Here is a 14,826-nt window from a genome sequence, read left to right on the forward strand (position 1 = left end):
TCCCTATTGAGTATTACATATAAAATAGTTTAACTTGGAGATATATTAAGGATTATCTCCCTGTATTTCTTTCTTCATCTTCTCATACACCATTAGTGTTTTGCTCAAATAACTTCAAGAGCAAACTTGAAGAGACACCAGATGCTACAGCTTATACTTGAGTTTAAAGTCAGTCTGTTGAAGTATAATTTATATACAGTAAAATTCATCTTTTTTAGATGTACAGCTCTATGAATTTTGGCAGTTATGTAACCACTACTACAATCAGCATATAGAATATTTCCATCGTGCTAAGGCTGCTATTTAACCTTCTATTTTGTTTCTATAGTAATATGTGAATAAGGTAAAAATTTAAAAAAAAACACAAAACCCTTCAAACAGATATGTAATGTCAGATTCCTGCCTGAAAGCTTTTATTAAGTTATCTGCAGGGGTTAGGAACAATCTTTAATGATTCCTAAGGATTGTTCCCTGTCACTGTTGCAGGGCCAAAAATTTAAATTAAGAAATAGTTTGTAGGGGCACCTGGGTGGCTCAGTCGTTGGGCGTCTGCCTTCGGCTCGGGTCATGATCCCAAGGTCCTGAGATCGAGCCCCGCGTGGGGCTCCCTGCTCTGCGGGAAGCCTGCTTCTCCCTCTCCCACTCCCCCTGCTTGTGTTCCCTCTCTCGCCGTGTCCCTCTCTGTCAAATAAATAAATAAAATCTTAAAAAAAAAAAAAGAAATGGTTTGTATCACTGTCTAGCAAGCAAGGAATGCCTTTTATTATCATAATTAATGTGTTGTATCTGGAACAATTAACAGTTAAGGGTCCTTTCATTTTCTGTGCTATATACATAGATCATGAGGAACGAGCTCTTAGAGAAGCACTACAAACATGGAAGCAAGTTTCTGACTTCATTTCCAGATGGAACAACACAAATATTGTATCCTTTCAACAAGTTGTTTTTATTAGCTTTATTTCTTCACAGAAAAAGAGAAAAAAATATATAGAAAACTATAAAGAAAAAACAGATATTACCCAAATCCTACCACCCAGAGAAAAGCTATTAACATCTTTTTAATATATCTTTCCTTTTTTCTATGAGCATATATATAATTCTTTAAAAATTAATTCAACTCGTTATTCATATCTTTCAACTTGCCCTCTTCGTATAATATTAAATAGCAACGTCGAGTATATCATAAACAATAAAGATAGAAATACGCCACCATTTTTATAACCACAAGGTATTTCATTATAGGGATGTACCATAATTCATTTAATCTAACCACAAAGGCGGTTTCACAATTTTTTGCCTTATATACAACAGCTAAATGAACAACTTTTTGCAGACTTTGTTGCATACTTATCACTTATTTCCTTGAATTGAATGTCTAGGGGTAGTAACTCTGGCTAAGAAATTACAGACATTTTAAACCTTTGATAGATTTTGTCCCCCAGAAAATGTGTACCAGTTTACACATCCATGAGCAGCACATTATTTTTTAATACAAAAATTCGATATCCATTTTATGGAACACTAAGTTATTCATCACTTGAACTTCTGCCTGGTGGCCAAGCCATTTGCTATTTTGACATAAAGGCCATTTAATACATCAAGGAAAGTAAAAAAAACAAAAAACAAAAAAACTATGAAATAAGGAGAGCTTTTTGGTGAATGAAGGTCCCACTTTTATAGGAGAAAGTCATGTTTAGTTTTAGTTTCCTAAAAGTTTAGTCAAACCCCAATAATCAACCAGAAAAATGACTTTCATGGCATAGGAAGTATACGAAGTTTTTGTTCAGGCCCCATGAGAAAAAGTGTAGGTTTTGTCTTAATTATATCAATAAATTTTCCATAACTCCCCCCAAATTTTATTATTAGTTATCATTTCATGTCCTGGCTTTAATTCTTAATTCTCCTGAAAGCTTTGGCTGCTTTTCAAAATGACTCAATCTTGTGTTTACTTTTCCTCTGGGCTTTGCTGATCAGCTTAGAAGGGACTGAGTATTAACAGTAAATTATCCTCAGTAGACTTTACTCATTTTGATGCTATTGTAAATGGAATTATTTTCTTAATTACATTTTCAGAATGTTCACTGCTAGTATGCAGACGTACAATTTAATTTTTGTACATCGGTCCTGTAACCTACAATCCTGTGGAACTCGTTTGTTAGTTCTAATATATTGTTTTGTGGATTCCTTAGGATTTTCTATATATAAGAGTAGGATGGTTTCACAGCATTCATTTCCAATCTGGATGGCTTTCGTTTCTTCTTCTTTCATAAAATTTCCCTAGTTAGACCCTTCAGTGCAATGTTGAATAGAAGTGGGGAGAGTAGACATTTTCATTTGGTTCCTAATCTTAGGGGGAAATCACTCAGTCTTTCACCATTAAGTATGATGTCAGCCATGGGTTTTTGTTAGACACTATCAGCTTGAGGGGTTTCCCTTTTATTCCTAGTTCATTGAGTTGTTTATCATGAAAAGGTATTGGATTTTGTCAAATGCTTTTTCTGTGTATATTATCATTTTTTTGTTTTTTATTCTATCAATATATTTCATTGATTGATTTTTAGATGTCAAGCCAACCTTGCATTCCTGGGATAACTCCACTTTGTCATAGTATATATGTTTTTTTATATGTTGCTAGATTCCATTTGCTAGTATTTTGCTGAGACTTTTTGCATCTTGTAAAAATATTTTGATCCCATAAAAAGCATAAAATTATTTTTGTAATAACAGTAGCTCTCATTCCAGAATGGTTTCAAAGTCTCTCTCATAAATTGAATTTATTCCCAGAAGGACCATTAGAACAACTCAAATGACCTTATCTGATCTCAGCTACCCATCTGGAAACCTAGCCATCATCCGAGTGCCCAACAAAGTAAGTGGTTTCACTTGTATAGTCCAAGAAGACATGCCAACTGACCCTGCGATCCTGGCATTGCTAGATTCTTCCGGCAGAAGTTCCTGCTATCATCCCAATGGAAATGTCTGGTAGGCTTCTAGGTTTCTCCTGCTGCCATTGGGGGGGGGGGGGGGTTGTGAAATTTTACTTTTTTCTTTTATTTTGTCCAACTTTATTGAGATATAATTGACATATAACATTGTGTAAGTTAAAGGCATAAAATGTGTTGATTTGATACACTTACATATTACAAAATGATTATCACATTGCATTAGCTAACACCTCCATCATGTCACATAATTATCACTTCTTTTTTGTGTTGAGAACATTTAAGATATACTCTCTTAGCAACATTCAAATACACAGACACACACACACACACACAGTATTATTAACTATAATCTCTATGCAGTACATAAATCCCTAGAATTTATTCATCTTATAGCTGGAAGTTTTTTTTTTCCTTTCAAATGATAAAAACAAAAATAATTTAAGAATTATTTAAGTTAGTGATCTTTAGATAGTAATGTTCAACTCAGAGAAAATTTTTATTTATGTCATCCCATTTCTTCTCAGTGGAAAAATCCCAGGTAACTATGTAAAACAAAGCTCATGATATTCTTTCTATAAACTGTAAGAAAATATGAACTTTGTGATTTCAATATTAGAAAAAAATCTCTAAACAAATTATATGGGCACCCAAGGGATTTGTGATAGGAATCCAGGTGGTCTCTCTAGAGCCTATGCCTGTTAATGTTATACTACCTCATCTATGGAAATAATTTACAATGGATAGCTGCCACACTGTGTTGTTATAGTTTTGTGTGTGTGTGTGTTATGTTTTGAGATATATCTATAACTATTCCAAGATTCCTATAGCCACAACCAACAATAACATACAAACAAAATCTCAGCAGATCCTGATCTTATTTTGATCTACGAACTTACCTATTCTGTGACTTTGCATTATTTCATTTAGCCTGAGGAAGTGAAATTTGGGTTCTAACTTCAAAGGCACTTCCAACTTCCTGAGCTTTTCAGAAAGAGACACTATTCCCCTTTAAATTATTTACAGGAATAACAATCTCATCTTGAGAAATTCCATTCATAATTGACAAAGTCTGGACATTCTGCCAGTATTGAGAAAGTTAAGACATTTGTGTTTGTCAGGTCTAATGCAGTAGTCAGTCCATTAACCCTATGTGTAGTGGAGAATTTCTATTTATCCTTCGGGGTTCAATAGCAATTCTAGATTACATCTGGTCGAGTACTGTATTAATTGTCACCAGATATCCATTGGTTTCTAGAACATTTGCCCTCTCTATGAAGTCCCCTGACCCACTAGCTGGATCCCTGGTCCTCTGATGTGACTTCTGCGTACCCTCACTGCCCCTTCTAGCTGCCTCTGCCTTTTGGATAGCAAGCCCATCTCCGCTGCTGGCCCCATGTTCCTTGATGGCACGCTCTGAATCTTTGCCACTACCAGCATGTATCTGTACGTGATATGGACTCAAATAGTGTTTATTAAGTGAACAATTTATCTACATAATTTTAGCCAAGTATTATTTTCATCCACATTCCAAGACAAAAGGAAACTTCCTCCTCCCACATACAATAAGATCATCACCTCAATTTCTCATGTGCACTTTTGGTATTAGATTACTGCCATTAATCAACAGTGGGGAAATAAGATATGATCTTACTCTAGGGCCCCTCATGGCCAATTCATCTAGTTTTTGAAAAAATAATTTATTATCAAATTCAACCACCTTTCTAAATACCTGGAACTGGGTATTTACCCTATTCCCTCTCCTCAAGAAAGCAATGGCGATCCAAGTTGGAAGAAGGTGAGAGAAGAGGAGATAACTAAGTAGAATGGCAGTCCTTAGTGCCACTGGAGCTCAGACTGTGCTGGGCCTAATATGTATGTAATGTAGTAAAATGTGGCATCAGCTACACCAAGAGACTGGGGAGACCCCATTAGTCTAAGCTCCACTTTGTGCTCCATCACAAGGCTCTTCCCTGGCACTCTGAGCCATCTCAGAGATGTTCCCTGAGCCTCTCCTGCCCACACCTGGCCCTGATGAGAGCCCTCCTAGAAGGACTCCTGGCTCCCAATTGCTGGGTACTGTTAGAACACAGCTGTCCTGTACTGAGGCCAATGGGGCCTTCCCCAAGACTTACAGCCACTGGTCTTCATTTTGTCCTGGGGAAAATCTAAGCACTGGTATTCTCCCCTCTTCAGGTACAGCCTGCTCGCCTCTTCTGCATGTCTTCTTGTCCAGACTAAACCTTCCCTGCTCCCCCTTCATTCTCCCCAGCACACAGTTTTCCAGATCCCTTTATGATCCCAGTTCTCTCTTTGGGACCCAGTTTGGTTTATCAGTAGGTCTTGGATTGGATCCACCACTTTAAATTAGTATAAAATTCAGTCACAGTATTATCATTCCCAAGATTACCTGAGGTTTTGCACTATTCGTATGCTGTTGGCTAGCATTAACTGTTGCTCCCCTTGGCTAGCAAGCGACAGGGCTAATTTTAAGGTCGAAGTATAATGTTACTGTTTATAATTTTTAATTTCCTTTCTGCCCAGGGTATACATCAATATCTTGGGAGGTCAATACTCAGATCAAGCTGGCAACAGAATAAGGGCTTGGAATTGGTCCAGTTCTGTCGCTTCCTCACCCTTTGTTTCATTTAAACCTGTCTTTCTGGCTTTGAACCATTACATTGGAATTCGCATCCTAGAACAAGACAAGATTTCAATCACTTTTCTAGCAATGGGCCAACAGGCAAGAATCAGCGTTGGGACCAAAGTGAAGGTAGGTACATTTTTGAAAACAGTTCTAAGCATTTAGAATAATAAGAGTAAATGACTTTTGTTAATGTTATTACTGACAGATTATACTTGCGTGTAATCTACTGTCCACTAAGAGTTTTGGAATTCAATGAAAAAAACACATAATGAAAATTTCATATGGAATTGAGGTAACCTTTTTGTTTGTTCTTCAGAAATTCCTTTTAGTTCAGAGTGGATCCAACTAACGTTTACTGTGTTTACTCTGTGCCCAAGTAGTGCTACTTTGGGGGTTTGGTTTTAGGATTTTGTATTGTGTTTGTTTTTCCTTCATGCTATAGCAGAAAGCCCTGGGCTGAGTCAGGAGACCCAGGTTCTAACCATGTTCAAGACCAAGTATAAGTCCCATCTCCTTGGAGACACTTCCCAGACCTCCTAGCCCTTTGCCCAATCAGGGTCCGGCATGGCTTTCCCTAGGGTATCCATGTACTCACTTCTGTCCCTGCGCTTGCTGGACCATGCTGCCTTACTTGCCCTTGGGGTTGCCTTTCCTACCAGATGGTGAGCTCCAGAAGGACAAAATCTCTGCCTTATTGATTCCTCTACCCCACCCAGGGCATGGCCTAGAATACATTCTCAGTAACTGGCAGTGGTTAAGAACATGGCCTTCAGGTTACAGGGACATAGTTTCATACCTCAACTTTGCCACTTAGCTAAGTGGGTGAACTTGAACTTCAGTTCCCTCTTCTATAAGATGAGGATAATGATTCCCACCAAATAGATTGCTGTGAAGAGTCAATGCGAATGCAAAGTACTTAGCATGGTGCTTGGTACCAAGTACTCAGTAAACGATAGCTCCATATAGAGTTTGTCAATTATATGTCAATAATGTTGAAATATATATAGAGAGAGAGAGATAGAGATAAATAGAGGTCTATGTAGCTTATCTAGTATGTGGCTCTGAACAAGTCCCTTAAACTCTGAAACCCTTTGTTTCATCAATTATTAAAGGAAGAGATTGCTCCAGATTTCAAAGGCATTGTCAACCTCGAAAAATTCTACACTTTTAAATAAGTGGAAATATAACCTCAATATTCAGCACAGGCAGGAATATCTCATAAAGACCAAACAAAAGGGATACTTCGGAGTCTGCCAACAGAGAGTGAGGGTCTACAATGTGCTCAGTATTATTCCAGCCACTTTTGGTCAATCTGGCTACTGCGGTCAGTGGTTCAGGCTCCAGACAAACTTCTTTGTTAGAAATCTATAAGATAGGCTTCTTTTGGTACATTACATTCATGGTGAATGCATTCTTAGCAAAAACGTAAAAAATGTTCTCTCTCTCTCCCCCCTCACTCCTTAGAAAAGAATTTTAATCAGAAAGAGTCATTGTGATGCAAAAAAAAAAATTGATGTTAAAAGTTTTTCCATTTCTCATTGTCCTCATGTTCACCCTTATGTTAGGTTTTTAAAAATTACAAAAGTGATATGTTAAATACATTTTCATATTTAAAGATTCAAATAATATAGAAAGAGTAAAAAATCGAGATTCCACTTTCATCCTTTCATCTATTCTAACCCCTTTCCCAAAAGTAATCACCACCCCAAATTTAGTATTCCTCTATTCAGTGTATTTAAAAATTATTCCTACACATCTCTTTTAAAATAAAAGTTGAATCCTATTGCTTGTATTGTTGGGGGGATTCTCTTTGTTTTTGTTTTCCACTTAAGGAGTATTAGGGGTTTTTCCATGTCTACATTTCCAAGCATATTTGTCTACTTTATTTTTAATTGCTCCATAACGTTTCATATGCACTATAGTTAATTTATGCCACATAGAGCGGCCTCCCAGTGACACGGGCCAATTATTCACTTCCTCCTCCTGGAAGCATTTCTTGCCTTGCTTCCAGGACACTGCTCTCCCTTGATTTTCCTTCCACCTCGGGGACTGTTCCTTCTCATTTTTCTTTGCTGACTCTCTTCACCTCCCCATTTTCTACATATTGAGGGGCTCCAGGCCTCTCCCTGGGGCTCTTCTTCATCTCCCTAGATGGTCTCATGGAGTCTCACTCCCTAGGTAGTCTCATGGAGTCTCCTGTCCTTAAATACCACCTCCATCTTGATAACCCTTTCATTTTCTCTCCCATGAACTTTTAGCTTGCACATCCCAGATTCCAACCCTGCATCTCTGTTTGCATGTCTAAGAGGGCATTAAAAACTTAGCCCCTGCAATTAGGTCTTAGAGCTTGCCCCTCCCTCAGTCCTCTCCACCTTGGACAATGACAACTGCGTTCCTTCGGTGCTCAGGCCACTTTGGAGCAGTACTCCCCCTCTCCACATCACAGCCTCACATCTGTTCCCTGCAGGTCCTCTAAACCCTACCTCCCATACAGCTCCGGTCTCAAACCCTTGGTCTCAAACCTTCTCATGTCCTCCCATACCATCCTTCTTGTCTGCCTCTTGGGCCGAGTCCATCTCTTATTTAAATCATTATAAGAGCTTCCTGAGTCTCCCTGCTTCTGGCCTTCCCCAGGTCATCTTAAGAGTCATCTTAAGGCTCTGTCGTTGGGAAATTCAAGATGTTGACTATCTTCTTGGCACCTTGTGCCTTCTGCCTTGGGCCGGGCTGATCTTCCACCTCACGCACGTATTAGCTCTTCAGCTCTGCCCATTACAGGGCTCAGTGTAATCAGTGAAGTTCTTTGTTTTTATTTTGACAAATAGATTATAATATTATCAATATGTATTATTCCCAATGTCCCTACTAGTGACCTTTGCCTCAAATGCTATTCTGTATGATGTTAAATTGCTACACCTGCTTTCTTTTTAGTTAGCATTTGCTTGGTACATTTTTTGCATCTTTGATTTTCTATGTTTTTATACAGTTTTAAGTTAGATGTGTCTCTTGCAAACAGTATATAACTGGATTTTGTTGCTTTCCCCAACCTTATAGACTTAATCTTTTAATACGTTTTATTTTAATGATCACTCTAAAATTAACACCTCTTTTTTTCTATATGCATAGAATTTCCAAGTCCTCTAGTTATTGCTTCTCTTTGACAACAATAATTCTCTCCAATCCCTCAGAAGATATTTACCATATATATCCCAGAGTCTTCCTCTGGCTACTGTCTCCTTGAGTATTGGTATCTCTGATAGGTAAATCTGGCCTCTCTCTCACAGCCTCAAATTTCCTCAGATATTTGGTGATTCCTGGTTGCGTGTTCATTTTGTATTTGAGAATCCCTGCTTTCCTGCATGTTCTGCTTACTGAAGTTTGTTTGTGGGGACTGTGGGAAAGCGGTATGCGCTGTTGAGGGCTAGAAGGCTAGCCCCAGTGCCAGACTTCCAGCTCCAGCCTGTGCAGCCTCGGGGCACGGGGTTGAAAACGGGAACACCCCCACCCACGTAAGGGCTGCCTCCCAGCTGATCAACTGATCCTTCTAATATTTACCTCAGGGCCCCTCCTCCTTCTCACTTCTGTTAACTTTGATCTCAGCATGTGTGTGTTTGGGTTCGTGGTTACATTTGGTCATTTATCTCTCTATGGATATGTCCCATCTGTTTTTTGATATTCAGGAATTCTGTAAGCTTATTCCTGTTGATCTAAATCTTTTCTATTTCCTAGAACCATTATTGATTTACTCTCTTAAAAAGTTTTCTGTGATTCTATGGAATTCGGGATTGAAGGGAAGTTACAAATGCTGGTCCATTCTTTGTTACTCCTCCGTCTCATACTCCCTCCCCTCCCCCTCCCTCCCTCCCTCCCCTCCCCCTCCCTCCCTCCCTCCCCTCCCCCTCCCTCCCTCCCTCCCCTCCCCCTCCCTCCCTCCCCCCCTCCCCTTCCCTCTCCCCCTACCTTCCGCTGCCGACGCCTGAGGGAATGCCGTGCGTGGCGCGTCTCTTGCAGGTAGGTGGTCACTCTGCTCGCAGCAGGTAGTGGTTCAGCTTGCATTTAGCCCGCCCCACTGAGGCTAAACGCCCCTCCTCAGCTGGTCCCGAATCCACACACGGCAGACACACACACACAGGCGAGACTGTCCTGACAGAGCCAGTCCCCTTCCTGCGGCGGCAAGGAGACGTCAGCCTGCAGCACCAAAGGCTGTGGGGAAGGGGAAGAGCAGAGGCCAAGGGAGGCTCAGGGAGAGGTTAATGCGGACCGGCTTCCTGGAGGTAGCGGCACATCTCAGAAGGAAAGGAGCTTCAGCCGTCCGGCGCCTACTTGAAAGCTCAGCTGAGGTGCCGACGCCTTCCCTGAGGAAGGCTGCCCGCTCGGGGCCCTCCTAGCCTCCAGCCCAGCCCTGACCACGCTCTCGCCGCGGGGAATCGCCCCGCGAAGGGGCCGTGCTCGCGGCATCTTGCTGCTCCCCTCTGTGTATGCTGAGACATTACGTGAACAACCTGTAAGCCTTTGAGAGTATCCAAATTCGACGGGGTCAGGCCTGCTCTGGTCTCTCAAATCTGCGCAGCATTCTAGCTCATTCCTCCTTCCGATGAGGTTAACACCGCCGCCCCCCGTTTGTAGCTAACGAGACTCAGGGGATCCAGCTCCAAATTAGCGCCGCCCGCGCACCTCCTCCCGCCTCCCCGCTGCCACAGGTGGACCCTGAGCTTCCCTTCTCTTTCTCTTTGCCGAAAAGCTCCCTAACCCTGAGGAGATTCCGGTTCTCCGGTACCTGAATGGGGATGACCTGCTGCTGCTGGCCAAGTTAATAAAGATTCGACGGCTGTTTCATAAACTTGAAGGATGTGCGCATTTTCCCTCCAGCCAGGTTTGGGAAAAATTAAAGCAACCTTCCTACCTTTCCTCACTTTCTGTAAAACTAATGGCCCTTTGTCACAACTCCGGTATAAAGAAAGATACAATAAAAACAATATCAGCTATAATAAATGAAAACACTTAACAAATGATGGTGCCTTCATTTTTTGTTATTTTGGGAGGCGGTCTGAGAGATTTCAAGAGAAGTGTAATGACCAGGAAATACCAAGAAATACGCTTTGTTACACGTTTAGAACACATCCTGAGTCACCAGTAGCTTACATTCGAAGTTGGAAAACTAAACAACTCACTTTCGGGACACCAGAGAATGAGCGTGGTCATTCCTAGGTGTCCATTATCAGAGTTCTATCAGGAAAACAGAAAGCAGGGAGGATGAGATGCTTCCAAAACCATCCGAAAGGCTCTGGAAGTGAAGGTCAAGGAAATCCCCTGCTGGCTCTTGGGAAATCGGGAAGAGAAGGAGGCTCAGGAAGCCATGAAGCCAACAGCACCACAGTGAGCAGGAGCTCTTCCAGATGAGCTGCAGCCTCACCCAGGAGCGCAGGATCACAAGAAGGGGCCATCTACCCCATGTCCACCCCTCCTGCCCACCTCACAAACGTCAGGCCTCTCCCTAGGGAATGGGCAGAGGTTCCTAGACTCAGGTCTTGATCAATGCCAAGTGTTTCAATTTTATTTTTGCCTTCTCCCCTCTTCCTTTTCACTGATGAATGAAGCTTTAGTTTCTATCAAGTGAGACAAATATTAAACTAATTGAACTAATATGTATCTGTATAGCTCTTAAAAAAATAGCACATTTGTACAACACATAACAATCACAACAAAGCCTTAACTGAATCTGTTTTTTGTACATCAGTAAAAATTATATTGGGAAGCTAAACCCAGAGTGGATACTGAATGAGGCCTTGATTAATTGGAGACTGGCGGGGTAAAGAAATGACATCCTTTATCGTGTGGCTTCATGTTTAGTGACAGAATGTTATTTAAAATTATCTTCACTTTTATACTCTGGTTTCTCTTCAGATCAGATAAAGCTTTCACCTTTTAAAATTATCTTAACTTTAAAAATAATTACATGTAATAAAGAAATTGATGTTCCTTCTTTAAAAATGTATTAAAAATAAAAATGTTTCCAAGTGAAGAACATATCTATATCTATTAATCTATTAGAGTCATATCTCAAAGCAGTTTTATTTATTTAAAGGATTGGGTTGTTAAAAATAACAATAATGATATATCTTATTTTGAGTATATATACAAAAAGTGGATTGGGGTATGCCATAGATTTTATATCAATGTCTGCTTTTCCATATGGCTGTTTTAGGCAATCTCAGTATTGAATAATCCACTCTGCTAATTCATGGGTGTTTTTTTCTTTTTTTCACAATAACAACCTCTTCAAAAAAATTAAACTCTTATGGCCATAAAGTTGTCATATACTAATACTACATAAATTGAGGGAGAAGAAAACACTTCAAATGTGTAGGTTTTTCCAGATGTAAATGTTAAAGAAATTACTGATGTACTTAAAGCTTAAAGGAGTACTACAAATCTTTGTCCCTCTTTATTTCTGATCTCAGGATTATGACTTTTATTTTTATTTTGTTTATGCATATTTTAGATTTTATGTACACATTTCTGACAGATAAAATAATCATATTTTAAGAAGACATATATGCACTTCAATGTAACTGATAAGCAAAGAAATTACAACACTTTGCTCCAGGTAAAGTTGGCAGCAAAGTGTTCAGCAAAGCCCTGCCTGGATCAAGATGTAAAAATCATGTCCGGTATATCAGCCTACACAAACTTTTTGCAATATATGAGCCAAATATTTTAAAGTACATTTCACTGGTGGCCTTTTCTGCTAACAAAAGTAATATCAACTCATTGTAGAAAATTTGGGAGATTACAGAAAAGTATAAAGATTTTAAAAGTACTCATAATCCCACCACAGGGAGACAGTCATCTTTAATATTGTGCTCTATTTCTTTCTAGTCCCTTATCTGTATTTATGTATGGATATTTTTTTCAAAGATTTTTTATTTATTTGAGAGAGAGAGAGAGCACAAGCAGGGGGAGAGGCAGAAGGAGAGGAAGAAGCAGGCTCCCCACTGATTCGGGAGCCCGACGTGGGACTCGATCCCAGGACCCTGGGATCATGACCTGACCAAAGGCAGACACTTAACTGACTGAGCCACCAGGGCACCCCTGGATATGTTTTTAAAAAAAATTTTTTTCAAGCACGGGAATCAGTCAATGCCAATAAGCATTTTGACAGCTGGAGCAGCCACTCTGGAAAACAGTATGGAGGTTCCTCAGAAAGTTGAAAATAGAACTACTGTACAACCCAGCAATTGCACTACTGGGTATTTACCCCAAAGATACAAATGTAGGGATCCGAAGGGGTACGTGCACCCCAATGTTTATAGCAGCAATGTCCACAATAGCCAAACTATGGACAGAGCCAAGATGTCCATCAACAGATGACTGGATAAAGAAGATGTGGTATATATATACAATGGAATATTATGCAGCAATCAAAAGGAATGAGATCTTGCCATTTGCAACAACGTGGATGGAACTGGAGGGTATTATGCTAAGCGATATAAGTCAATCAGAGAAAGACATGCATCATATGATCTCACTAATATTAGGAATTCTTAATCTCAGGAAACTGAGGGTTGCTGGAGTGGTGGGGTGTGAGAGGGATGGGGTGGCTGGGTGACGGACATTGGGGAGGGTATGTGCTATGGCGAGCGCTGTGAATTGTGTAAGACTGTTGAATCACAGACCTGTACCTCTGAAACAAATCATACATTATATGTTAAAAAAAAAAAAAAAGAGGATAGTAGGATGGGAAAAATGAAGGGGAAATCGGAGGGGGAGACAAACCATGAGAGACTATGAACTCTGAGAAACAAACTGAGGGTTCTAGAGGGGAGGGGGGTGGGGGGATGGGTTAGCCTGGTGATGGGTATTAGGGAGGGCATGTATTGGGTGGAGCACTGGGTGTTATACGCGAACAATGAATCATGGAACACTACATTAAAACTAATGATGTAATGTATGGTGATTAACATAAGATAATTAAATTAAATTAAAAAACATAGGAAGAAAATTGCATTTCTACTCCCCAAAGAAAGTTGTAGAAATTAATCTCTATTAAATGGAGAGCTACTAAATAAGCCAATAGATTAAATGCACACTATTTGTTAGTAAAGAAACAAATACCTTCTGGAACTGTTAGTATTTTCATTTTCACAGGTAAATTCACTACCAGTTTATAAAAAATAAATGAATGAATAAATAAAGCAAAATCTTTTCAAGTTTAATGAAGGTACTAAATAAAATTGGTAACATTTGGGATGCCAATCACATATTCAGAAGCAAATGTTATACTTTAATAATAATTTTTTAAAACACAGAAATGAACTGTGCTTTTCTCCAACTGTGTTAGATAATACACAAAGGGTGATTTAAAAATGTATTTTACTTCAAACTCAGTAATTATGATCATTCTATTGTTTCATTTTCCTACAACAGATATTACGTATGTATATTTTGTGCTCTACCTTATTCCAGAAACAGTGTAAGGAATCTTTTAGGAATATATTCAATTTAGAAAAAGAAAATAATTTTAGGGCGCCTGGGTGGCTCAGTTGGTCAAGCAACTACCTTTGGCTCAGGTCGTGATCCTGGAGTCCCGGGATCGAGTCCCGCATCGGGGTCCCTGCTCGGCGGGGGGTCTGCTTCTCCCTCTGACCCTCCCCCCCTCATGTGCTCTCTCTCATTCTCTCTCTCTCAAATAAATAAATAAAATCTAAAAAAAAAAAAGAAAGAAAGAAAAAAAGAAAAGAATTTTAAAGCATGTAAATATAACTGAGGCACTATGAAATGGGTTAACTATTTCAAAAACACATCCCCTAGTCCTCTTGCTGAAGCCGGCACAAGACAACCTATAGTGAAAAGATAACTCTCCTCAAATTACACGCTTTCTTGGAGGGAGTGTCTTACCAGACACTACACTCGATCTTAGCTAAAAGGCTGAGAAGTGATGGGGAGCGATGGGGCGTGTCTTGTCATTTTTTCCCCTATGACACAGAGTGAAATGCAGGAACTAGGAATACCCTGGTTGGAGCCAAACTGGCAAATCAAAAGCAGGTGATAAAGACACTGTATGTGTGTCCACAGCCAGAAAGAGAACCGCTGGACTCTCTCTGTCACACCTCGTGGTGGCCCAGCAGTAGACGATGCACAGAACAGTCTAGGTGCAAACCAACACTGCTCTTCGCACCCACTTTTTACACACTGCTCTACAGGACTGGCACTGAGAAACGAAAACAACGGCGTAAC

At 40.0% G+C, this 14,826-nt stretch overlaps 1 protein-coding gene across 1 annotated transcript in view; it reads left to right on the top strand.

Annotated features, from left to right (window-relative positions):
* Nucleotides 1-10,623, top strand: part of ERICH6 (glutamate rich 6) — a 31,727-nt gene extending 21,104 nt beyond the window's left edge. The window contains exons 11-14 of the mRNA XM_045902135.3: nucleotides 839-924; nucleotides 2,827-2,982; nucleotides 5,487-5,715; nucleotides 10,331-10,623. Coding sequence (XP_045758091.1) covers nucleotides 839-924; nucleotides 2,827-2,982; nucleotides 5,487-5,715; nucleotides 10,331-10,594 — 735 coding nt within the window. The 3' untranslated portion in view covers nucleotides 10,595-10,623. The remainder of the gene's footprint in view (nucleotides 1-838; nucleotides 925-2,826; nucleotides 2,983-5,486; nucleotides 5,716-10,330) is intronic.
* Nucleotides 10,624-14,826: the final 4,203 nt, after the last annotated feature.

The sequence above is a fragment of the Mirounga angustirostris genome, unplaced genomic scaffold (genome assembly GCF_029215605.1).
Source record: "Mirounga angustirostris isolate CCGP_5_RB_7025 unplaced genomic scaffold, mMirAng1.0.hap1 SCAF_1, whole genome shotgun sequence".
Classification (NCBI taxonomy): Eukaryota; Metazoa; Chordata; class Mammalia; order Carnivora; family Phocidae; genus Mirounga; species Mirounga angustirostris.